We start from the raw sequence: 26,975 nt of genomic DNA on the forward strand, positions 1-26,975 counted from the left end.
ATATAGAGAGTATGTAGCAAAGAATCACTGTTGGGCCACAAGCTGTAAGACTTGTGAAAGCAAAGCTGCAAGCAACTCTGCAGAAAAAGCAGCTTCTGTAAGTATCCAGTGAGAACAAACAAGCTACAAACCAAAAAAGGTAAGTACCCCTTTAGTTAACAGAGTACCATAGGCTACAAGGCAGGATTTCAGCTGACTTGTGTTCCTGTTGCAGTGCTGCAGATCCTGTGTTCCTGGGCCTCAGTCATGGGGGCAAGAGGGAGGACATCTGGGGACTCCTGCATTGCGGTTTGAAGGTTGGCGGCAGCAAAGGGCTCTTTTCAAATCAGCAGCACTTCATGGTTTCAGCTACCAGTCAATAGCACCACCGCGGATCTCGGACACTTGATGGGCTCCCCTCGCTTTTGAAGTGCAGCACTCTGGTGAGGTGCCTCGGGCTTGTGTAGTCCTTCTTCAAGGCGGTCCTTAGGATCTTCTTGGAGCTCTGGTCTGCTTAAAGATGATGCACTCGATTCCGGTGTTTCTGACCCCTGGCACTCGGTTCCTGTAGCAGCATGGAAGTACAGCCAGCAGGGAGAGGGGTTCCAGGCAAGTTCGTCTTGGGGTCGGTTGGTCCCACCAACCCAAGGGGAGAAGTCGTCCTTTCCGGGCTTCTCTAGACAATGCAAACACTGGAGCTTCAGCAATGGAGCAGGGCTTCACTAGGCAAATCAACGGTCCAGGAGGGCGCAGCAAGCTTCTCTTCCAGTTTCTTCTTCGGATTCTTCGTCCAGTGGTCGACTTTGCTTTTTGTTCAAAAGTCCTCACCTTTTATGAAGGTTTCATTTGCAGCCTATCTGTCACTCACACACAGCAGGGTGGCTGGCCTCCAAGGATAGCTAGCCAGCCAATCACCTTTGGGTACATTCCTGTAAGCAGGGAGACTAAGCACAGGGAGTTTCGGGAGCCTCCCTCGCTTCATGCCCTGCTAGACACACTAGACCCAGAGGCGGGTTTCAGCACCGAAGCCTGCCAAAGGCACAGCCAACAAAGGGACCAAACCTGGTTTGGTGGGCAGAGTAAAACCTAAGAAAGACCTCACAAGCAAAGAATGCAGAATAAAGAAGACCGGGCCATTTAGACAAAAAGGGGCACCCATGGGTGCTATACTGCAGCAGAGGATTCAGCCTGCGGTAAAAATGCACAATGGTAGGAAAATTAAACCGCTGCCACCGGCCATTCATTGTAGTGAGGGTAACATACAAATGTTGCATGAGAAAGTAGACAAAAGGGGCTACTAAGTATCCCCCCAGCAATCCACATAAGATGGTGTGTGATGGGTCTACAAAGAGAAAAAGGTAAGTAAAGTAAATTTCACTTTACCATTCTTGGAAACAGTAGTTTATTCAAGAAAAGGTATTTAAACCTTAAGACAAATCCAATGGACGTCTCTGTGACACTGCACTGAAGGTGCTGTGTGTCACAATACAATAGGTGATGACTATGGAGTTTGTCAGACTCCATGATCATAGAAACAGAGTTCAAATCAAATCAAAAATACATGAGAGAGTGAGAAAAAGGTGTCGCTCACTTCAGGATAAAAATTAAAAGTCCTAAGGTCCAGCAAAAGAGCTGGGGGTCTCTAAGGTTGAAGGGAATTAGCACAGAAATGAGAATTCTCCCTAACACTCAGTCTCTGTAAAGACACAAAGGCTGCGAGTGAGAGGACAAAGATGATACTCTGATCTCCTCAGACTGGGTTGATGGGCGTCAGGTGCAGTGCCCCATACCAATAGAGATAGACCATTTACAGGTCTGTATTTCTGCCCAAGGGGCTCTCAGCCAAGCCAAGCCATACTCAGACAGACATATCAAATGTAATAGTAATGGCGCAGCAGAGCTCCCACATCTAAACTCTTCTCACCTTCCATGAGAGCCCCCTGCTCAAAGCTTGGGGATAATACTTGTGTTTCCATGTGGGGTCAGTTTGGTGGCATTTTATCTGTATGTGCAGTAGAATTAAATGCACAACAGAGTCTAAGGTGCAACACACGCAGCGGTAGCCTTCCTCACACCCAGACAAGTGGCTAAAAGCACTAATCATGGCTCAAAATTAGCTTTAGAAACTTTCATTCAGGGGTAGCCTCACACTTAGGTGATACTCCCTCCTCCTAAGTGAGGATATCAAACATATATATAATCAAAGGAAGGAGACACATTCAGTATGATATTCAAAAAATGAAACCTCAGAATAGGGTGTCACAACAACATCATTAAAACCAATGTGCACAAATTTCAAATATAAGCAATCCATTTTTAATCAATTCATTATTCAAGAACAATCATTCTCACACAATGTTAAAAGGCATAATACAAAAGACGAGAATATTATAAATCGTAAATTGATTCCACCTCACAACACTAAAAGTCATAAATCACTTATTTCCCCAAACATTGGTGGCAACCTAATTTACAATAAAATGGCAAGGCAATGCACGTCAAGGTGGTTGAGGTACCCCGGGTATTGGGACTCTGCAGCCAAGGAAGGTTGCAGGATGTTGGGGAATGCCTCAAATTGAAGAGTGTCTTGAGGCTGGTTATGCTCACCAGCCCAGTGGAGGAAGTCATCCATGGCGGAGCTTCTCTGTTGATTCAGAAACGGGGCGATACTTCAGCAGTGCTTCTGCGGTTAGTGGGGATGCTGCAGGCATCTCTGGTCATCTTCTTCATAGCTTCAGTTCCAGTGGTCAACTTAGCCTTCTGTTCCAAAAGCCTTGCCTTTTATGCAGGAACCCATTCATTCAGTCCTATGGACCTGTCAATCACCTTGGGGTGGCTATCCCTGCAGAACAGCCAGCCACCCAGTTCAAACTGGCTCCAGCCAGGCATACCATAAGACAAAGGCCAGGGACGTTTCAGGCTCCCCTATCACTTCCTGCCTCAGCAAACACACTGGAGCCTTGGCGGGCTTCACAAAGGGATACTGCCAAAGGCAAAACTCAGAGAGGACCCACCCCCTCCTGGAATGGTAGAAGAAGGGCCAAGAAGGCACACACGTTTGAAAAATGGTGATAAAAGAAGACTGTGGCCATTTTGGGAAAAATAGTCACCCATGGGTGCTGTACTGCAGCTGCGAGTAACTAACAAAGGTATCCACTGGCACCAGCCATTTAGGTCTGTCTGTCACTGTAACTATATAGGTTACGGGAGCAGTGGGAAAGGAGTTGCAATGTAGCTCCTCAGCACTCCATATAAGGTGGTGTGTGCTGATCCCACAAAAAGAAAAGTAAGATTCAAAGTATGCTACTATCCTTGGGAACAGTAGTTCTAAGGAAAAAGGTATAAATAATAGGAGGTAACACCTAAGGGACTACCCAGCAACACTGCACATAAGGTGCTGTGTGCTGCAACAATTTATTACAGATGCCTGTAGTGAAATACACGGAGGAAAGCATGACTCCATTAAAAGTAAATTTAACATTGTAACAGATAAAATAGGGTCCCCATCTCAGAGCAAAATGAATGAGTGAGTGGAGAAAAAGGCCCATTCACTCAGGAGAGTGAAACAAAACACAGCAAAAGTGCTGGGGGTCTCTCAGGCTGAGGGGAATTGGCACAAGAAATGAAAATTCTCCATAACAAGTAGCCCCTGTGCCCTGAGTTGAGTGTGCTCTGGGCGTGAAGGGTTATGTTCTCTTGGCAAGAGAATAAAGCTGGTGTAACGCTCACCTGATTCCCACGGAGGCGCCGGTCTTGGCAGGATGGTAACTGTATCTCGAAAAGTGAAGTGCAGGACTCGATTGGCTTCCAGGGCTGGGCCTCTTCGCACTGTGTGTCTAACTCGAAGAGTAAGATATCTGCAGGTGAAAGAATATAGGGTTAATGATCTGGGGTTGTCGGGTGTCTCTCTCTCTTCTCCCTTCTCACTTTTCCGTGGAGCCCCAAGGTCAACGTGCTCACCTTAGATAGGTGAATGCTGGACTCTCCATCTGCGTCTGGTGCAGGGTGCCGTTACCAGTTCCTTCACTGGGTTGAAACGTAGGCCTCTTGACTTCAGAGGATTGCTAACCGTCGTTAACTGCACGAACGGTGAGATTCCGGGCACCTTTTATGTCCTTACAGTCTTTAGGTGCGTGGGCACGTTAGTATGGAATAGGGCTCTGTATAATGTTCTTTCTAATGGTACCTTTTGTCTTGCAGGGCTCTTGAGGTAGAAGATGGTGGTTTGAAGAGAGCCGGAGTTCGAGCCAGCGCATAGGAATGAAGCGCTTGGAAGTGCGTAAGTAAGTGCCTGTTGCCTGCTTTCGAAATGCACTCTAACTGTCTCTTTTCCTTTGCAGCTATGAATTCGGATGCTGAAGAGACGCTGGAAAACGCCGGAGTATTTGCAGGCGCCCTATTGTGGAAGGCACGATGGCGCGTGAGTAAATTACCTGCCTAATGTCTCTTCTTTTCTCTTTCAGGTGTAGGAATGCAGCGTTGAAGAAAACCGGAATTCGAGGAGTGCCGGTAAGTAATTCCCCACAGGAATAATTATGCTTTTGTCTTCACAGGCGGAGGAGCAGCGCGAAGAGATGGTAGCTGCCGATGGATCAGGTGAGGAAAGCGCTGCGAGTGAAGGTTGCCGTGCTAACCTGTTGTTTCTTGTCTTTGCAGGTGCTTCTGAAGGCTGGATACAGGAATGGTAAGCTTTTGTTCTCGCAGGTTCAGGATCGGAAGAAAGAAGACTGGAACAGACACGGTGAGCGTTCTGCTGCAGATGTAGAATAACGCGAAGCACGTTTCATCAATCGCATGTGGTTTAAATAGCCTTGGAGTGATGAGGCGTCTTCCTCCACTGCCTCGCCTAGGTAAGAAAAGAGTTCCTGTTCTAGAAGAGTTCCAGTGTTGTATCCAGGGAGTGGAGCCTGCCCCACCCAGGTAAGAAACTAGTCCCGGCTCACAGAGGATTTCCATAAGGCTGGTAAGTAAGCAGCATGGTCTGCTGCAGGTAAATCCACCCAAGCATCTTTATTCCAGTGCCGGGACCAGTGATTTTGATGAGCCTGGTGCCACCGGCGCCAGGACAAGGTCCAAAAAATCCCAGTGGGGACCGGCTGGTGCCTAGGATGAAGGTTAGGGGCCTGCTTCCAAGGATGTTGGGCTGGTCCTAGCTCCTTGGAAGCAGTGATCATGACAGCTGGAAACATCTGACAATCTATTTAGCGATAGCCGATTTAGAGATAGAACTCCCCTCTCTCCTGGCGGCTAGAGATAAAAACGGTGTTTTCCTGAGTGGTTTAGTCTTTTGAAGGTAATACATGACAGCCCTTCTGACATCTACGGTATGAAGGAGTCTTTCTGCTGCATTCTTTGGATTTTGTAAGAAAGCAGGAAGTTCTATGGATTGATTTACATGGAACTTGAGATGAACTTTGGAGAACATTGTGGATGTATGCATAGCACCACTTCATCCTTGTGAATAATGACAAAGGGATCTTGGTACTGAAAGTGCTTGCAACAAGGAAAACAGTCGTATATGTTAGATGTTTAAGACTGGCTTTGTGCATCTGCTCAAAAGGGGGACCCATGAGCTTTGTAAGTAAAATATGCAAATCATAGCCAGGAGATGGATTTGAAACTGGTGGGTATAATTTTTCTAACACCTTCCATGAATGCTGAGAGAGCCACCAGGGGCACTCATAGGGAATTAAAGACCAAACCTGAGTCTAAGAGACCTTGCCACCACCGCAAGGACTTTTGTAAACACTTGCAGAGCTGAGGCTATGCCGATTGGCAGCTACTTGAATTGGTAGTGCTTGTCTCCCACTTTGAATCCTAGGTATTTTCTGTGTACTGGCAACATTGAAATATGAAGTTATGCATCTTTCATGTTGAATGTTGCCATGCAATGCCCCTGTTCTAGTAGAGGAATTACTTCCTGCAGCGTTGTCATCCTGAATTGTTGTGGCTTGACATACGTATTTGCAGGGCGCAGGTCGAAGACTGGGTGCATTGTTAGATCTTTCTATGGAACAAGGAAGTACACTGAATAAATACCTTAGCTTTCTTCCAGAAGTGGAACCAGTTCTATTGCTCCCTATTGTGGTAGTGTTAAAACATCTTCCTCTAGAATCAAGTGATGTTCTGACGATATTCTTCTTGATCGAGGAGGATGGTGGTGAGAAATTCTACTGAATAACATTTGGCCAAAGGTAGCACGCAGAGATCCGATGATATGCCCTCTGATGTGTGGATGAGTAATGTTATGCGACCCCATAGTGGGATTCATGGAAGGGTACCTGGACAGGACTATGATTTGCTGGCGGGGCAGCAGAGCCTCTAGAGGCTGCAACTCTGCACCGACCTTTACCTCTCCTAAACCCTCTTTGCTGATTAGCTTGAAAAGAGGATGCTTGGCCTTGGGATTGTACCGAGTAATTATAATTATAATTGTTCTTTTATGATGCGCTTGGTACCAGAGATTGGTATCTAAGCGCAGGATCTGGATTTGAACCTGTGTTGTGCTGCGTTGTCTTGCTTCCAAGACAAACACATCGCCCCTGAACTATCCCCCCTCACCAGGCAGATGAGGAGGCTTCAAAGTCAGATGGGGAGGCCCATGTGAAACCCTGGCTACGAAAGGAACGTTGTGTATTTAAAGAGCCACAGTGGATAAAGCAGGGGAGTTGCTAGGTCTGGAAAAGACCCGGGGCTAAGCTGATGTCAGAACTTTTGGGACTGGGGGCTAGCTAGTCTTTTGGCTGTAGCTCCTGAGATTCTATCCGGGGCAACAACCAAAATATCAGGGGCTATAGCCCCCTTACCCCCCCCCCCTAGCAACGCCCCTGGGATAAAGCATTTGTTAGAAACGTGCCCTAATGTTTTCAGGGTCTCATACTCCTTCTTGGTAGTTTCTAACTGGATGTGTACTCCCTTCCCAAAGAGGACTGACTCTTCGATATGCATATTTATTAAAGTTGCCTGAGTTTCAGGTTTGAATCCTGAATCCAGAAGCCATTAATGGCATTTGTGCAGGGTGCTCTCAGCTATCACTCTAGCAGAGGTGTCAGCTGAATCCAGAGTGTTTTTAAGATATTTTTGGCTACCTATTTGCCCTCAGTTGAGATTTTGAGAAAGTGAGACCTAACCGGTTTCGGGACAGAATCCAGTTGCTTGTTTATCTCATCCCACTGAGTGTTATTGTAGCTCGCAAGCAAAGGGGTATTGTTTGCAATGTGAGTCAAATAAGCCCCAGATGTGGTCACTCCCTTGCCCAGGGTATAACACCCTTGCACTCTTTATTGGGAGCTGCTTCAGCACTGAACAGTGGCACACCTGCCCTCTTCCTAGTGGTGGTACCAACAACTAGAGAATCAGGCTTTACATGTTAGGGGAGTTTTCCTAAAGTCCCACTTGGAGGTAAGACTTTAGTAAGCTATTGTTAGGTAAGAATTGGTTCAGTAACACTGTGTGAGACTACACAACACTTATCTACTTGGTATTAGGTAACCCACCTTTTGGTATAGGTCTGTACTACACAAGTTGTTAGTGTGACTGAGCAGCGAGGCCTATCTGAAGAGGGGTAAATGTAAGCTGTAGAGCTGTAGCAATGAAATTTGCAAATACAAGTAATCAAGTAACACTTACACTCAAGGCTTCAGTTATAAATAGTTATTTATTTAACATTATTTTTTAAATAAGCGTTCTTTAAAAAGGGTAAGGTAACTAACAATCAAATATACTTTAAAATACTTTTCCAGAATCAGCATAAGGTGAGTGAATACTCTTTAGAGATGCTTTTTACACACCTCCTAAATCCATAAGGGACTTCATTCACAAGGACAATAATGGCATTCATATATCACTAGTTATACTTTGCAGATTCTGAGGTTGCAGAAAGGAAAGGTTAAAGGAAGGAAAAAGGTTAAAACAGGTTCTCAGTATAGGCGAGGGCAATGCATCTTCCAATGAGATCTAGACAAGACTTTCCCTGCAATAACAGTCTAAAACAAGTTACCACCTCTGAGGGACAGAAATATCAAAGTCAATGGACTAGAAAAGTCTGCAGGGAGCCAGGACAGCCAAAGTCAATTGGAGCACAGACGATGGAACTGAGGCACTTCTTAGATAGTAAAAGTCTTATACAAAGTTAGAGAGTTTTGTAGAATCACTTATAGGGTCACAAGCTGTTACACTTGGACTCCTGCAGCAGCAATTTGGAAGTCACCGGCAGCTAGGGCTCTTTTCGGATCAGCGGCACTTCGCTGTTTCAGCACGCGGTAAACAGCACCACAGTGGATCGCGGATAACGGTTGGGCTTCCTTCACTCCTTGAGTACTACACTCTGGCGAGGGGACTCGAGCTCTGATCGCCCTGCTTCTAAAGGGTGCTTAGGAGACTTCTGGAGCTTCTGGCCGGATTGCAGACGTTGCACTCGACTACGGATTTATCGACCCCTGGCACTCGGTTCTTGCAGCAGTGAAGAAGTACAGCCAATCAAGGAAGATGGTCCAGTGGAGTTGGTCCCACTAACCCAAGGGAAGAAGTTGTCCCTTCTGGAGCTTCTCTTGTCGATCAGAAAAAGGAGTTTTTAGCACAGGAGCAGCGCTTCACCGGGCAATTCAAAGGTCCAGGGGATGCAGCAACCTTTGTTTACAGTTTCTTCGTCGGGTGTTTCTCCCAGTGGTCGACTCTGCCTCTAGTCTCAAAACCCTCGACTTTTAAGCAGGTTTCTCCCATTCATGCACAGCCTAGGCTGTCAATCGCACAGCAGGCTGGCTGGACAGCCAGCCAGCCAATCAGGACTGGTGGCATTCAGGCATTCCTAGAGACAAACCTCCCTCACATCCTGCCTTTCCAGGCACACTGGAGCCAGAGGTGGGTTTCAGGACTGAAGCATGCCAAAGGCAAAATGAACAAAGGGCTCAAACCTGGCTTGGCGCGCAGAGTAAAACCCAAGAAAGACCTCACAAACAGAAAATGGCAAAATAAAAAATGGCGAAATAAGCTGACTGGGGCCATTTTGACAATAATGGTCACCCATGGGTGCGGTACTGCAGCTGAGGATACAGCCTGTGGTAGAAAAGCACAATGGTAGGAACATTAAACCACTGCCACTAGCCGTTTAAAATAGTGAGGGTAACACAAAATTTTACTTGAGTATTTAGGATAGGGGGCTACTAGATAACCACCAGCACTCCACATAAAATGGTGTGTGGTGGACCCACAAAGAGAAAAGGTAAGTAAAGTCAATTTCACTTTACTATTCTTGGGAAAAGTAGTTCACACAAGAAAAGGTATTCAAACCTGACACTGCGCTAAAGGTGCTGTGTGTCACTATACAAAATGTAGATGCATATGGAGTTTGTCAGACTCCAAAAACAGTGGAAACATACAATCCAAATCAGGTCAAACACACGAGAGAGTGAGTAAAAGGTCTCACTCACTCCAGGGTTAAAATTAAAAAGTCCTAAAGTCCAGCAAAAGAGCTGGGGGTCTCTAAGGTTGAAGGGAATTAGCACTGAAATGAGAATGCTCCCTAACGGCTATACCAGTAGATTGTAGATCCCCAACTCTTAGTATCCATCTGCAGTACTCAAGGACCCAGGTAGAGTAGCAGAGCAGTCAGGCTTATCTTAAGAGGAAGATGTGAGCTGTAGGTTAGTACACTGAACCCAGTCAGTAATGCACATCAAAGAAACAATTGCACATAAAAGTATATTTAAATAAAGATGTATTATATTTACAAAGGAGTCACTGTTAAATACGTAGTACAATAAACCAACACACATAGGTATACTTTTCAATACTTTCAAAGGGTCACTTCTTAGTTGGTTGTTCCTGAACGCATACAATTGTTACATGAGTTTGACAGTTCTATTGGTAATACAGCGCATCCATAAAGTAACACTGTAATTGTATTTAGTCTGCATACACATATAAGATAGTGATTTTCGGGAAGGAAAACAGTTGGTTAGTGTTATCCAAGCAGAGCGTCAGGTTCCAGAGGCAGTTTTGCAGCAAATAAAGTCTTTCAAAGTCAATTACACAAATCTAGCTAAAAGGAAGTTTGTAGCAGCTTAAAATCTTGCAAAGCAGTACAAATCAAAAGTTCCTGATGTTATTATCAAGTCTCTAGGAAGGAAGATACAAGAAGGCTTAACAAACGTTGGAGACCCTGTTAAAGGACTTGTTAAAGGGACACAAGCGGTGGCTTGGGTCCGAGGTAAAAGGGGGTTGCCCTGGACACCTCTACGTGCACCCCAATGCTCTGGAGTGACTTTCTGGAAACAAGGTAAGCAATACCTTTTTCCCCCACAGTACCATAGATGAGACGAAAATGTTTGTGGTGGATGCTCCGCGATGTTGCAGCTCTGTACCCGACCTCTTGATTCCTTGGTTTGATGACTGAAGGCAGGAAAATGGATGGGTTCTCCCAGCAGCAGTCTCGAGGGAGGATCTCTGGCACCACTTTCAGCAACTTCTCTGGTCACTCTGCAGTTTTGGCACCTTTTCTGCAGCACCAAACAGAGGACCCGATTCGCCCAGTCAATCTTCTTCGTTTCCTGCAGTCCCACACTCTTTGAGGGGGTCTGGATGAGTTTGATCGGATCTCTGCAGTGTCATTAAGGGCGCAGCATACATTTTGACAGATTCAGCCTTTCCAGGATGATGCACTCAAAATGGGCAGCAGGTCTCCTGGTATTGGGGTTCTGCAGCTCTGGAAACTCACTGGACCTCGGGAAATGGCTCAAATAAAAATGTCATCTTGGGACTGGTTATTCTTGCCAGCCAAAGGGAACGAGTTGTCCTCTTCTGAGCTCCTCTGTCGCACAGAAAACGGGGTCAGGACAGCAGTGGTCACTTCACAGTATTGCAAAGGGTCTGCAGACATCTCTGGTCATCTTCTTCTTCGTTTACTTCCGATTCCAGTGGTCGACTTGCTTTTCACTCCAGAAGCCTCACCTTTTATACAGTTCCAGCACACAATCCTCTGCAATCTCTCTCAGCAACTTACAGAAAGCGGCGTTTGGCTGTCCAATCAGGGCAGCCAGACCCCAGTGGGAGCTGGTTCTATTCAGGCACCCTGGCAGACAAAGGACAAGGGGGGAAACTCCTCCTCCACTTCCTGCCTTCCCAGACACTCTGGAGCCTGGGGGGGACACCCAAGCATTCCGGCCAAAGGCAAAACATACACACCGGCCTCCCCTTCCCAGAATTGTAGAAGAAGGGCTAACAAAGAACAACCATGCTATAATGGCGAAACGGGCATAGCCTGCGGTATAAAGATTACACAATAGTTGTTATAACACGTCCACTGCCACCATCCATAACTAGGAGATTGTCTATGTGACTTAAAAGTCACAGGAGCAGAGAGAAGGGGAATACTTGGTATCCCTTTGGTCACTCCACATAAGGTGGTGCATGCCAATCTCTCAGACTATAATGTTGTAGGAGAGATGCTAAGTATGAACTGTAGTCACTCTAGGATATAGAATATAATCTCAAAGGAGGACCCTAAAGGTCCCCAACAACACTGCTAATAAGGAGCTGTCTGCTGCAGTAGTAAAATCCAGATGCCTTTAAAAGCTATGTAGAAAACAGACGCCATAGTATAGGTAAGATACAAAGAATAGAGTTCCAAAAGACAGAGCCTGTAAAAATGAATGAGCGGAAAAAGGCTCCACTCATTCAGGATTTAGAGAAAAATGTACAGAAGTCCAACAAAATGTGCTGGGGGTCTAACTAGAAGAGGGGGTAAAGCATACAAATGATACATCTCCCTAACAACATGACCTCTAATGTGAAGAGGGTCTGAAGGTGATGGCTTAAAAATCTTCTCTACCCTGTGTTTGACTGCATGAGTAAGTGAAGGTGTAGTACGAGATGGGGCTATTCTTTTCTTTATAGACTGCAAAGGTGGAATAGCCTGGCTTTCCTCTCCTTTAAAATATCATATACAAAATCAATGCCTTCCACTTTTTCGTGAGTCTGAATATTGCAGTGATTGGCAGCCCTTTTTAGCAAGTCATTGAGCAAACATTGGTCATCAAAGGGTAAATGTGACCATCCTCAGGTGTACAACATCACGAGGGTCTATAATAGTTACATCTGGGTCATCCTGATCATAGTAATCAGGGTCATCTGGATCATCATACCACACATCTTGATCTCTCTCACCTTGATCCTGGTAAGAGTCATTAGAGGCTTGTGTGTCAAGAAGAGGTTGCTGAGTGGTGTCTACACTAGTATGTGTGGGACAAGGCTGACACCTTAGGGATTTAGCTAATGGCTGTCCTATAGCTAAAGCCTGTCCCATTTCTAAATCTATGTTTTTTTGCCATGAATGATATTAAAGAGGAAACCTGTCCATCGTGTCCTCCAAACGTTCTCTAGACCAAGTCCCTGTCTTGGGAGTTTAAGGCAGATGAAACACAATAGCCTCAGGATCTTCTCTAGGATTCTTTTTCTGCAGAGATTGAGATAAAGGGGAGATAGTCCGAATATATTCTGGCACCTTCTGTAGGTCATTGGGTGTGTGAGAGATGTGTTCCTGGTACTTTTTAGGGTGTTTTTCTTTTTTACTAGAGTGAGTTTTGTGTGATTTCGACGTGTGCTTCAGTGTTAGCGAAACGCCTGTCGAGGGACTCTAATGAGGGTGCTGAGGTGCAGCAGGTTTATGGCGCTTTTGGTCGGCAGGCCATAAGGTGCCTTCCACCGGCATGCAGCCTTCCTTCGACACATCCGTCAAAGAACAGCTTGGGATTGTGTGCTTTTTATGTGTGTGTGTGTGTGTGTGTCTTTGTCTCCAGGAATTTTCCCCATAGCAGCGCACTGCGACTGCCTTTCAGGGCTGGGTACTGATGCATAGGAGATGGAAGTTTCACTCAAAACGTCTTCAGCCTGCGAAATGGAGCTGTCGCTGCTGTGGCCTTCCTACCTGTGGCTTACCTCAAAACTCTGAACTGAGTCAAGGAACCGGCTCCACTTTGCCAACAGGGTTGTTCAACCAGCAAGCCAGTCACTGATCAACCATGGGCAGCCAAGAATCATTTTAGCCTTGAGAAAGACCCTGGTGGGTCGAAATACGTGTCGGCTGACCTACTTAAATCTCTAATTAAATCCTGTATATGAAAAACTTTATCTTCCTTATTTTCAGCGCAATCATTACGGGATGCAACCTTTTCATGCTAATACAACAGCTGTTGGCAACACCTCTCCCTCCTGTGAACTTGCTGCTAATCCATATATCAAAACCAAAAACATACCATATAGCTAAAGACTCAGTGCTGTACATGTTGATTCAATCTCTAGTATCCACTTTCACCTAGTCACTAACTCTGCAAGTAAAGTCTCCTTCTGCAGGCGTGCATGTGCAATTGAAGGAGGTGGAAACGGTTCGCACAAAAGCAAAATAGCTAAGGAAATTAATGTAGGTGCTTGTATATTGTTAATAATACACAAGGATGTCCTGGGAAACAAGAGAAAAAAAGTGGCAACAGAATGTTATAATATCATGTCAGTTGTTTGCATAGCTCTCACACTGTCCCCAGCCAGCTTGAAAGCTCTGGGTGAGAAGATGAGGGAGGAAAGACTATAACCTGATGTTATTTCGCTCACTGTATAATGCTTTGACTCTCCAAATGCTGCTTCAAAAGCATGAAGGGGAAGAGAGACGGAAGGTTTGGACTGTGTGCAGTAGATAGTGAAGGATAGAAGAGGGAGGGGGGGCTAAAGAAATCAGGGGGTTAACACTAAGAAAGCCATCAGTCTGACAGTGGGGAGAGTTAAGGAGGATTACAGGTGGGTAGGGATATTTGGGGTGACAGCTAAAAGGCACCCGTTTCAGCTTTGCAAAATGGCTAAAGAACTAGCCCATTCTAGGCCAGTCAGCAATGACAACATGTTTGTACAGGAGTCACAGATCTCAGAGAGTGAGACTGGGTGCAGGTGGATGGTCACAGATTCTCGAAAGCAACATTTAGTTACACATCCTGTTTCCCATGGATTCCCTAACCATAAAATGGTCCAAGGTGAAAACTGGATGTGCACTTTCAAAGTCTCATGTGGAAAAACAAATCTATCACCTTCAACATGATTGTTAGGGAGAATTTTCATTTCCGTGCTAAATTCCTCCCGCCTTAGAGACCCCCAGCTCTTTTGCTGGAGTTAGGACTTTTTAATTTTAACTCCTGTGTGAATGGGACCTTTTTCTCACTCATGTGTTTTTCTTTGATTTGGATTTTGTGTTTTCACTGTTTTTGATGTCTGACAAACTCCATAGGCATCTGCTTTTCATATGGCAAGACACAGCACCTTTAGTGCAGTGTCACTGAGAAATCATTTGGATGTCTCTTAAGGTTTAAATACCTTTTCTTGGGTGAACTACAGTTCCCAAGAATAGTAAGATGAAAATTATCTTACTTACCCTTTCTCTTTGTAGGTCCAGCACACACCATCTTATTTATTTATTTTTGTCATTTATATAGCGCTCAAAGCCCAGAGGCATCTAGGCGCTTTTAGCTTAAGAAATTGGTTACATTTGGTACTTATTACATAAAGTTACAATCATATGCCGTCCATCACAGTGGTAGCAAGTTACAGGCTGCATCATTATCATACATTATTTACAAATCTGGCAGCACCGTGCTTTGTTACTAATTACAAGAAGTTACAGTCATAGGCAATCCAGCACCGTCATAGCAATTTACAAGTTGTACCATTATCATACATTATTTAAAACATCTGTTAGCACTGGGAAGTAAGGTATAAAGTGAATGGGGTGATTTAGTTGCAGATTCCCTGAGTGAAAAAGTACGCTTTCAGTTGGTAACGAAAGGTCCAAAAGAGTTTTCTGCTCTTAGTTTGGATGGTAAGGCATTCCATTGTTTCCCGGCTATTGTGGGGAAGCTGTTACCCCCCACTTTTGTTGGCCAACCGCGAAGGGCCTGATGATCTAAGATCTGATCACTTTGTCCGCAATATATCTGGGCGCTGTTTTGGACAGACATTTGTGTGTCAAGGTGAGAGTTTTGAATACAATGCGTTCTTGCACTGGTATCCAATGAGCATTCTGTCTAGTAGTAGATATGTGGGTGGCTTTGGGAATGTTGAGTGCCGCTCTCAAGTCAATATTTTGAAGTACCTGAAGTTTTTCAATGTTTTGGGAGTTACTGCCCGCATAGAGGGGGTGTCTAGTCAAATGGTTGACAGACAAATGGTTGACAGACAAATGGTCGACACAATTTGGTCGACAGGACAAATGATCGATTTTTTTTTTTAGTTATATATATTTTTTTAGGTTTTCGTTTAGGGAAAAAAAGGGGGTTTTAGCAAAAAAAAGGGGACTGGGGGGACACCCCCCAAAAAAAAAAATGTGAAAAATTAAAATAAACAAATTCGAACATTTGACCTGTCGACCTTTTGGTGTCGCCCATTTGTCCTGTCGACCATTTAGATTCGACCAGTTGACCTACAACCCATAAGAGGGTATTACAGTAATCTAATCTAGTTCAAATGAGGGCTCTGGCTAGAGTAATGCAGCTGTCCGATGACAAGAAAGGTCTGCATGCATTAATGAGCTTACAAGTGTAGGCTGTTGCTGATGCACTGACATTCACTTGTTTCGTTAGAGTGAGAGATGAGTCAAGGTAAAAGCCGAGGGCTTTCACTTCTTTGGACACTTTTAGAATGTTACCGTCAATGTTAAAGGTTTTTAAGGTGTTGCTTAGTTTAGTGAGCCGTTGTTGTGAGCCTTTGAGAAGCAACTCGGTCTTATCTTCGTTGAGGCATAGACCATGATGAGCCATCCAGGCTTATATGGAGTGCTCAGGGGTTACTTAGTACCCCCTTATCCTACTTTCTCATGTAACATTTGTTTTACCCTCACTACTTTAAATGGCTGGTGGCAGTGGTTTACTTTTTACTACGATTGTGCTTTTCTACTGCAGGCTGAATCTTCAGCTGCAATGCAGCACCCAAGGGTGCCCATTTTGTCAAAATGGCCCCTGTCTTCTTTTTTCCCCATTTTCTGTTTGTGAGGTCTTTCGAGGTCTTTCTTGGTTTTGACTCTGTGCGTTGAGACAGGTTTGAGCCCTTTGTGTGTTTTGCCTTTGGCGGGCTTCAGCCCTGAAGTCCACCCCTGGCTCCAGTGTGTCTGGAAGGACATGATGTGAGGGAGGGTCCCGAAACTCCCCTGCCCTTTGTCTCTAGGAGGGCCTGAACGAAACCAGTCCTGATTGGCTGGCTGGTTGTCCTGAAAGGACAACCACAATGCTGTGTGATTGACAGTCTAGGCTGTGCCTGAATGGGAAACCCTACTTAAAAGGTGAGGGTTTTGGGACTACAGGCAGAGTCGACCACAGGAAGAAACATCCGACAAAGAAACTGTGAAGAGAAGCCTGCTGTAACTCCTGGACCTTGAATTGCCTGGTGAAGCCCTGATGCTGTGCTGACCTCCTTTTACACTTCGACAGAGAAGCTCCGGAAGGAGCGACTTCTCCCCTTGGGTTAGTTGGACCAACTAACCCTGAGACGAACTCCACTTTGGCGCAATCCCCGAATGGCTGTGCCTCTGCGATGCTGAAGAAGACCAATGCCAGGGGTCGAGTGTCCATAATCGAGTGCAACGTCTGCCGCGCAACGAATCCGGCCAAAAGCTCCAGGAGCCTCCTAAGGACACTCCAGAAGCAGGACATCCCAATCCAGAGTCCCCTCACCAGATTCCAGGACAGAGGGAGCAAAGAGCGTCCAACGGAGATTTGTTCTGCATCAGTGCTGTTTGCTAAGCGCTGAAACCACGAAGTGCCGCTGAATTGAAGAGAGCCCGTAGCTGCCAACATCTGTCCTGAGTACTGCCGCAGGAACCCTCCAGATGTCCTCCCTCTTGCCCCCACCACTGAGGCTCTGGAACCAGGGTCTGTATAGCTGTAGCAAGACGACATCCAGCTGGACCACTTTTCTTCAAACCAAAGATACTGTTTGGGCTTGGGGGCACTTACCTTCTTGCCTTGAGTGGTGCAGTCTCAAATGAGACTTGCACTTGCTTAGCTTTCTGAGTTGATTCCAACTCCCCTTTGCACAGGCCTAACAGCTTGTCTGTCTTCAGTGATTTCCTTTTGAACAATCAGACTTTGTGTAAAACTATTATCCAAGAAGTGCATCAGATTCTACACTTTGTCCATTTGACTTTGGATGTCCAGGCTCCCTAAACGCATTCTTCTAAATCCATTGACTTTGGCATTGCTTGTCCCTCATAGGTTGTAGCTTGTTGAATACTGTTACTGCTGGGAAAGGCTTTCCTAGACTTCATTGGAGGATTCTGTTGTCCTCCCATTATAAGAAACTGTTCCAACCTGTTTATTTTCTCTAACCCTTCCTTTCTGAAAATCAGAGTTTACAAAGTATATTGGATTGATATATAAATGCAAATACTATCCTTGTAATTGAAGTCACTTCAGGGTGTAGGAGAAGTGTATTGTGCATATCCAAAGAGTATTCACCAGCTTGACTGATTCTGCCAAATGTAACTTGAACAGTTACAAAGAATTGCCTTTTTAAAGAATGCTTCTTTAAAACTGAAGTTAAATAAATAAATAATTATGTATGACTGAAATCTTGAGTATAAGTGTTATTTGGTTACTTGTATTGACAGAATTCATTTGTATAGCTCTACAGCTAACATTTACCCCTCTTGAGATAGGCCTGGCTGCGCAGTCACACTTCCAACTTCTGTAATACAGACCTAGACCAAAACGTGTATTCCTAAAACTAGGTTTAAGCTGTTGATGTTTCCCCCATTGCTGTTCCAATACCCTTGACTAACCTTCTGTCTGGGCGAGAGGAATTACGAGCGGGAACAGTATGTGTCAGAGGAAGGAAAACACTGTCCAGGATCCTGCCACCACAGCCAAAAGCAGACCAGGTGTCAGTCCCCCCACTGTTCCCAAACGCTGTGGGACGCTGAAAAGTATTGTGCTGCTGGGGAGGAGCCCTTTTAGTCGGGGCTCCATGTCCCCTGGTGCAGTGACGTCTCGTCTAACCTGCCACCTGCTCTGGTACTTAAGTGGTAAGTAGGAGATTGCAGGATGACGCACTTCTACACTTTTATTCCTAGACCATCTCGAGCCTGTACAAACCCTGCCACAGTAGCCATCCCTGGATGGACCTAAAAACAGGTTTGCAGATGTTATGTTATGTTGACGTATACCACGCACCGCTACCACCCAAGGGCAGTCTCTAGGCCCTCTAAGGAGTCAGGATTGCATGCGTGGTGAGGAAAGAGGGCCTGAAGGGCACTATGAGAGAAAACAAAGGGCCAGCTCAGACAGCCTTGACTATATGTGATCACTCTCCCCATTGCCTGGCTTATAAACCGTGGAGATGCACCAAAATGGGCCTTGAAACTACATTGTCCAGAATCCCCGGCAGGCTGCCATCTTGCCGGGGGTTCTGTGTAAGCCTATCCAACCTTTGCTCTGTGGCAATAATTAAGATCTTCTTGTTAAACTAGGCATAGCCGGAAGACAAGGTTTCTGATTCAAATTGTACCAAATTTCCTTTTCCACTAGTGCAGCACAGTCCTCTTTTGTGCTCGCCAAAACATCAAAGTTCCAAGTTCCGGCGACAAAGGTATGCCGGTGCTCCCGAACTTGCTCTCAAGCTGTGCCAGCCCTAGGCATGGGTCTTCTCTGCCATCAACCAGTGCCCGGGGTAATGGAGGCCCTGCAGGCATGCACCAGCGGCCACTTGTAGATCAAGTAATACAATTTGTTTTCAAGAAGGGCTGCGCGATATCCAGGAAAAGACATTTTTGTGTGTCCCAGCGTGGCTGTGGTGCCCGTTACCTGCCAACCTCCTGTGATCCTCTACAGAAAAATACCCACTGCCCCAATGTCAGCAGCCCAGGTCCATCAGATGCTGCAGACCAGGTGTGATTGGGGCCTCGCAAAAACAAAGTTTGGCTCTCTTTGTTTTGCAGAGCATTTAAAGTGGAAGCTACTCATAAGTGATGGTTTATTTAAGTAACATTTGTTTTGGACAAGGTGTTCTTAAAATTGAACGGAAAAATGTGTATTTTCATTCTGCCAACACACACAAAGCACTAGTTAGCCACCTAAATCAATGCCTTCATCTATGACAAAGTATGTCATGCCGTTTTTTTTTAAAACTATCTTCCTAATAGTCATGTGTTCTTATTTGACACACCAAAAAGCATATTTGTTTTGTTGGAAGTCACCTTTTCCTCCCATGCTTTATGAAGCATGCCTTTGGCAAACAATGAAAAACAACCAGGTTACCTTTTCACACATTTGTGTTCTGACTATAAGTCTTGAAAGTACATTTACAAAGCCCACAGGCAATTTTGTTAGCCTTCTGCTGTATTGCATTCTGGTATTAGTAGTCTTCCATTCAAGATGGGGTGACACTAACTCCACAATCATACTCGTTTTGCTTAACATATTTCTTTAAATATGCACATAATTGTCTTAGTGCTTTATTATAATTCGTGTAGTTTTCAAATCACCTTTATAAAATAGAGTATTGTTGAAAGCCAAACCAGGGGGTGTGGGGTAAAAATGAGGAGATGGCATGCCAGTCATGATCAATAGCTAGGGATGTGCAAAGGGAAGTTATTGGTCTCGGGACTGGAGAGGTTGTTTTCCCTGAACCTGGCCCTATGCTGATTGTTCAAGGCACAAGTCGAGGGGGCATGTGGATGGACACTGTTCACATCACTATTCAACATCTACATGCCCCACTTAACATTAGAAACCACGGGCTGACTGCCTACAACTACACAGATGACACCAACACATTGCCAAGATAACCACAGCGCAAGATCAAAACAACACCCTGAACAACTGCCGCTGACATATACTGCTGGATGACAACCAACAACCTCAATCTTAATAATACATCTCACCCCCTGAGCATAACGCAACAGACACACAACTGAAATTGCCGCCTTGCATGGGAACCCAACCCGAAGAATCGGATGTGATAAAAAACCTGTGAATACTCATGGACTCTCATTACAGCCACAAGGCTATAAATAGGAAATGTTTCTACCTCCTGCAACTACTTAGAGGGAACCATTTTCCTAGTACTATCAAGAATCGAACAGCCTCTACCTTGGTATGCCAGAACGACTCACTAAAAAACTCCACTGCATACAAAACACTGCAAGGATTCTCTTGACATTAAACAGAAGAAATCACACTGGCTCCCAGTGAAAAAACACATACAATTCGAAGCCCTCTGCATCGCCCACAAAACTGCGCAGACAAGGAGATGAATTCCTCCAAGCCAAGGTCACCCGCTACGAACAAGAAAGAGACCTAAGATCAAGCGACAACCTTCAGATCAAAATGAAACAGAACGAAAAAAGGACATCCGGAAGAACTGCATTCTCACATCTAATTGGTGAACTATGGAACTCAATCCTGAAGGAGATACGAACGATACCAGACCACCTCACCTTCAGGAAAAAAGTGAAATCCTGGCTATTCAACTCAAAGTGATTAACATAAACTGCGAGCTCCCAGCAATATCACTAGGAACTCGCGACCATCCAACAACAGCATGAACCCTGGAATAAAAGAATCAAACACATCATACTAACCACTAAACTTACCCGCACCTCGCTCCTATCTAGCATCCCCCACAAATACCTCACACGATCTAACAGATCAGTCTTATCTCTCGCAATCACACAAGCCATAAACCCACCGAAAAACTAACTGCCGCAAACAAACATCCCAGCCACTGGGCGTTACCCCTACGGACACAACAACCCCAGTGCACACAATCCCAACACACCTAGAAAGCAGACCTGCACAGATACCAGTTTCTCCTGGTTCTACAAGTACCAACAGAAAAGCACAACCCTTGTCCTCCGCCCTTTTCCCCAACTAACCTACCCAACCCACTTTCTTATAGGGCCACGTGAGCGCCCGGAGACCATACTAATGGTAACCGTGTGCGGTATAAGTCAACTTAACATAACTATTACTGGTACCACCAATCAGTAGAAGAACAGCTTGTACGGTGTATAGCATTTCAAAACGCTGTCCAGTCATTTGGTCGAAAATAAAAGATCGAATGACCATTTGGTCGAATACCAATTGGTCGGAAAAAAAGGGTCGAATTTTTTTATTTATTTATTTATATCTTTTTTTTTCGTTTCGGTTGGTAAAAAAAAAATAATAAAGAAAAAGGTGGGTTGGGGGGAACCCCCCCATAAAAAAAAAAATAAAAAAAAAATAATCGACCATTCTTTCGACCATTTGGCATTCGACCAAATGGCATTCGATCATTTGGTTTTCGACCAATTCACTGGTAACCTTTCAAAACATTATGAATACGTTTATTTTTATCTAGCAATTTATACAAAATGCTGGCAGATTTTCAATTCAAGGGCTGATAAAGCTATATGGAACCTTCATAGTTCCTTGCATTACTTAGGTTCTGGAAGTATACAATGAAAAATAAATATGCTGGCTAAATATCTTGGAGGGAAATCTATGGCGAAGGGTACTTGATTTAAATATATCGGTCCCAATTGAAGCCATCAGGTTGGAGCTGGGGCTGAACGCTCTGATCACAGGTTATCAAATTAAACGTAGCCTTTGGCCAATTAAGATGATAACAAGTGATGAGAGAAACATCCTAGGCCATCTTGGTTTACAAACCAGGAACAGATTAGATGTCCTACCCAAGGCGTTGCAGGATTATGTGACTACATGCGATAAATTCCACGGACAGAAAGATTGGAATCTATCCCTTGAGGATCATTATAGGTATATTAGATCAGGAATGTGTAAGACATTAGAATGGCACTGGTCTTTAAATATGAATGACCTATCCTCAATAATAAATGAGGCAGCGTATGCAAGATCGTCATTTAAACTTGTAACACCAGCTGGTAATGTAATGGTCACACCTTGTACAACCATGTGTCATTTCATAATGCAGCTAAGATTGAATTGTTAACCGTTGTTAATTATAACAGGTGCATGGATGGGCATTAGTAAAGCTGAGAGGCCCTGTTGACTTTGTGCGAAGGCTTTGGAAACCACAAGGCATGTATTAACTCAATGGCCATCTCTTTCATCGTTCCATGAATTACATGACTGCAGCGTGTCCGTGGCATACGATTCATTCAAACAGATGACGTTTGGTCATCTGTGATCATGACCAGACCTATTGTTTTTCTGTAATATAGTGTTTATTTTATGGAAAATATATTAATTTAGCTGTCAAAAATATAATACTCAACTTAAATTGTATAAGGATTTTAGAATGTATTCGTTATAGGGCGTGTTATGTGAATTTTGGAGCGGATGTATTTTATGTTGCATATATTTATGTGCAGTACTGTATATTCCAATAGTCTTTCTTCAATGTTTTAATGGGGTTAAAGATTCTGTGCGGACCAATTGACACTAAACAAATGTATACAAAATAGCAAGCTGTGTCTAAAGTATCTATAGTTCTATGAAAAGGGGGCCTCGAACTCCGCTATTTCCTCAAACTCATCTTAGAATGCTTTGACCTTGTGCTCCAGCAGCCAATGAGAACACAGACATGTTATAGCAACATCAAAACAAAGACTCTAGATGCATTGCTTGATAAAGTATCTCTCTAATGTTCTGCCTTTGCATTCTATTCCCTTACATTGTTAACCCCTGATATAAAGGACACCCGCTCTTCAGTCGTAACTAAATCCACAGCAAAAAGGTCTCTTCCAAGTGTGATCTCTTGTTATTGCTCATTACACGTGAAAATTGGCAAATTCTTCATGATTAATTTGAGACAGCACCTAGTTCAGCCACGTGGGCAAATACATACCATATCCATAAGAGTGTGACTGGACGCCATAGTTTCTCCAATCAAAGTTGTCACGACAGACTGTGTCGACGTCACTGTCATTTGTGCCGTGGAATAATTTCTTCTCAAGCACATCTCCCCCCCTGTTCATCTTCTTCATTACGTCCTTTTTCCTAGAAATACATGTTTGTGGTTTTAAAACGCGAATGGGAAGCCGGCTGTACATCACCAATCGCTGCTGCAGTTCTCTGCCAGTGCTGCTGCTCCTGCGGCCCTTTCACTCTCACATCTGGGGCGTCCTCCACATACTGACTGACTCGGATATAGATAACGCCTTAGCCTGAGACCCAACCTCCAGAAAAAAGACGACGTTAAAATGGCCTCCCAAACCCAAGCTAATGCTTGAGATGCCCTAAACACCTGCCCTAAATCCCAGGAGGAAGACACCCTGCCAGGCACAAGTCATAGCACTAAGATGCCAGGCAACCCATTTATAAGGTGCTCCTTAGAGAGGGGTCGATGCAGTGGGATGCCAAGAACTCCAACCGTCCCCCATTGCTTGGTTTGGCTCTCCATTAACATATTGGCTTTGATTGGGTGTGTCCGGTTTCAGTCCCAGGAAGCCACTCTGGTGGTCTCAGTGCACATTACTAAACACTCTTAACATAAAGAAGCATTCCAAACTCTCTTGTGAGTGGGCTCCAGTCCCTAAGTCACTGAACTTGAGGCCCACTTATCTAATTTAAAAGCACCCCCAGAGCTTAAGTCATTACAGTGGACAGACATTCACTTCAGCCCCCAGCAAATCTGTTATAGGACCTCCAGTCCCAACGCATTGCACTGCGATGCCATGCTCCGGAATCAGTGTGGTGCTACTGAGAGAGGACCGCGTGCCCCTAAATCACAGGAGTGATACGCATTTCACCACAGCTATAGCCTGCAGAAGGACTCCTGTGACTTAATCTGGTCTATTATTTACCAGTCCTGGAGATCCAACACATACTGCAACAAGAAGACAACCAGTCACTTGGTCAAGCAAACACATACAGCCGCAATTTACTGTGTAAGACGCCATGACATCCCTGAATCAGAAGCCTGATTTCTCACACCGCTCCTATACAGCACCGAGGCACCACTGTTGTGAAACGAGTGTGTAGCTCTAGTCGCTGCTGTGAAGTGCATTACCAGCCCTGAGTCCTCACACTGAGATGCTCTTCCGTCCATGAGTCTATGCAGCGTGATGACTCGAGACTCTCCTGCAACATGTCAACACAGCTAAGAGTCACTTTGATAAGAGTCCTAAAAGAGGTCTATCAGTACCTCAATGGGATGAACATCCGGAGAGTCGCTGCTGCAGAATCCCCCTCTCTCCCCACAGTGCTATAAGAGACACTTGCAGCCCTTCCTCAATGCACTTAAACATGTTCCCAGCTCTTGGAAACTGCAGCATGACAAGCCACCACCCTCTGTGGGCGAGTACACGGGGAGAAACGTTCAGCTCTAGAGCCTCATTGCGGCTTGGCAGGAATGAAGCCTGCTCACTCTTTCTCGTTTGCCGCGCACTGCCACCCGTTTTGCCGGTACAACATCTCCCAGTTTGCGAGTGGCGGGAAGGCCCCGCGATTCCCCATTATGGACTCCACTAGGGTTTGGAGGAATTACTGCTGGCGGTCAATCAGCCGGCGACATTTGCTGGATGTTTTAGACAGAAAAACTTCCACCCGACTGCTGGAGGTTTTCCCTCCAACTGACCAGCAACATTGGTTTACAGCAGCATGCTAAAAAACACAGTAAATCTCTTAGTGACACTTTTCACCCCACCCGCCATACACATACTGAGGCCCTGAGTCCCTAGGGAGTTTTGCATACCTTTCTCTGAAAACATACTTTCCCTCAGTTATCACAGCAAAATGTCACATTGCCACTGAATGCCAACTGCCAGAGATCCACAGAGTATTCACTCAGTCCAGCATAAAGGCTGTCAGACACTAAGTCACAGCCCCGTGACTCACACTGCTGTATGGTCCCCTCTTAAGTCTATAGCAATTATGCAAGAGGTCCTGCAACACTGTCCTGATTCCTCCTCCTGCCCACACAGCACTGGCTTTTTCCGAGCATTTGCTGCATCCATACTGCCTAATGCCACCTTACAATAGCTGCATCAAATAAATTGCCAGCCTTATCACTGCTAGACAGTGTGGCGTCCATTTAGCCCTAAGCCACTGGAAAACAATGGCCTGCCCTCCCTGCCTTTCTGCTGATGCTCTGCTCCAAGGCCTGGACATTTGCTGAGCAATGATTTATTACTGCTTGTAATTGATAAGCTGTCTATAACTGACTCTGCAAGCGATTCGTGGGGTGCCCCAACCACCCTTGAGTCAAAGTCCAGCAATCCTCCTTCTGAGTCACAGGCACGTGCCCCCTAAGGAAGATACGCCGCAGCTGAGTGTGTTCTTGTCTGAGACACTGCCAAGCGATTTCATGTCACCAATGAGTAACAGCATGTGACGCTGGAACATTGCTCTCCGGTGGCCTCCCATATTTAAGTCACTGCTGTGAGTTGTATCTCCCATCTATCAAACCCTGTCAAGTGGTGCCCAACTCTTGCAGAACCCTGATACTCACACCCTTCTGATCCACGAAACCTGCTATGGTTTAAGTGAAGTGTTAACACTGGGGCTTGACCTGTCTCAGCCGTGAATGGTAATGTCTGCTTCACTGCTTGGAGTATGCAATCTGCTCTAAGCCTAACGCCCTGGCATGGCCACTTCCAGAAGGACTGATTCTGAACCGTATTCTGAGAAACTGGGGGTAAGACAAAATAAGCCCTCTTAACCCAGGTTGCTTCCTATAGACTACTACATTGGTTCAGTGGAACCACCTATATGTACGTACATTTGGTAGGCCTCCCAGAGGGATGGATTCTGAATCCTGATGATTTTCTCCAGGGAGTATCCAGTCATAGTCTTCTCAAAGTCTGTCTCAATATCTTGGTATTCAGAAGTACTCCTCTGAACCTCCAGCAACTGCAGGGAAGAAACATGTCAAAGACGGTCATCATCACAGGAGAAGTTCATCCCCTGCATTGTAAGGAGGATAGCTCAGCGGCAACGTGCTCGCATTGCAAGCAAGAGGACACCGAGGAACCCAGGTTCAATCCCCGGGTCTGTGCTCTGGGTATTAAGTGCGTTATAAATAACCTATCAAATCACCATAATGTAAAGCGCTTTGGATGAAAGCGCTATATAAACACAACAAATACAAATATCATGGTACTGTACAATGCTAAAGGCCCTTCGGCTGTCCTGGATCATGCATGCAACACCCACTCTTCCACATATTAAGGACCTGCTCCTGCACTCTCTGTGGACACATTTAAAACATAATCCTACATTGTTCTAGGCAAAGAGGAGTTCAATTCAGTGACTTTATTTAAATGTCTTTTATTGTTCTCCTCTTCCAGGGATTGCTTTGCTTTCGTTGTTTTACGAAAACACTTTGCCGGAAAAAAAAAACATTTTGGGGGGGCAGATAAGGGGTTGGGGGGTCGATAACAGTTACAAAAAAAGGGGGGGGGCTTTGAGGGGACCCCCAAAAATAAAACAAATAATGTCAATGACTTTTTTCGGCAAAATGTTTTTGTAAAAACACCCATCGTAAAAATGACTGTCGATGATATGACCTAGAACCGCCATTTGGATGGATTCCTGGGATTTAGATCATAAATGATGCAAGTGCAAACAGTAAGTAGCTACATGAGGGGAAAGCAGGATTTTACTTTGGTGGGCATTCACATGCGGTACATGTGCAGATTTGTTCCAATGCCGGGCTGTCCCACTAGAGAAGGCACTGGTCCTGGGAAGACATTTTGCATAAGGTTCTACCAGCCAACACTGAGGGCAGGTATGTATTGTTTCAATCTGTTAGTTAAGAAGACGGGTCAGTTTTGTGGAAGGCCCAGTATACACCACTCATGAATGTTTACATGAATCTGGGTAGCCAATAGGTATCCAGGCTCACTCCGGTTGGTGGTGGCCACATTTATGAGCCGTAGATGTCAGCAAGGGGACTAAGAATTCTGACCCCTGTTTTAATTGGGTTCACTTTTAGGTGCTGACTACACATCTACTGGTCTACTCCGTGAATGCATGAAATGAATGGCACATTATTCTAGGAGAAATCCT

The 26,975-nt window shown here is 45.0% G+C and overlaps 1 protein-coding gene across 2 annotated transcripts in view; it reads right to left on the bottom strand.

The window, feature by feature from the left end:
* Positions 1-26,975, bottom strand: part of LOC138513666 (protein mono-ADP-ribosyltransferase PARP12-like) — a 461,743-nt gene that overhangs the window by 56,857 nt on the left and 377,911 nt on the right. Inside the window, exons 11-12 of one of the 2 annotated variants that reach the window (XM_069628724.1) lie at positions 25,687-25,817; positions 22,813-22,964 (exon numbers count right to left, since the gene is read on the bottom strand). The exons of the other annotated variant lie outside the window; for it this stretch is intronic. Coding sequence (XP_069484825.1) covers positions 22,813-22,964; positions 25,687-25,817 — 283 coding nt within the window. The remainder of the gene's footprint in view (positions 1-22,812; positions 22,965-25,686; positions 25,818-26,975) is intronic. 2 annotated transcript variants of the gene reach the window in all.

Source organism: Ambystoma mexicanum, chromosome 12, assembly GCF_040938575.1.
Source record: "Ambystoma mexicanum isolate Mex_15411 chromosome 12, UKY_AmexF1_1, whole genome shotgun sequence".
In the NCBI taxonomy this organism is placed as follows: domain Eukaryota; kingdom Metazoa; phylum Chordata; class Amphibia; order Caudata; family Ambystomatidae; genus Ambystoma; species Ambystoma mexicanum.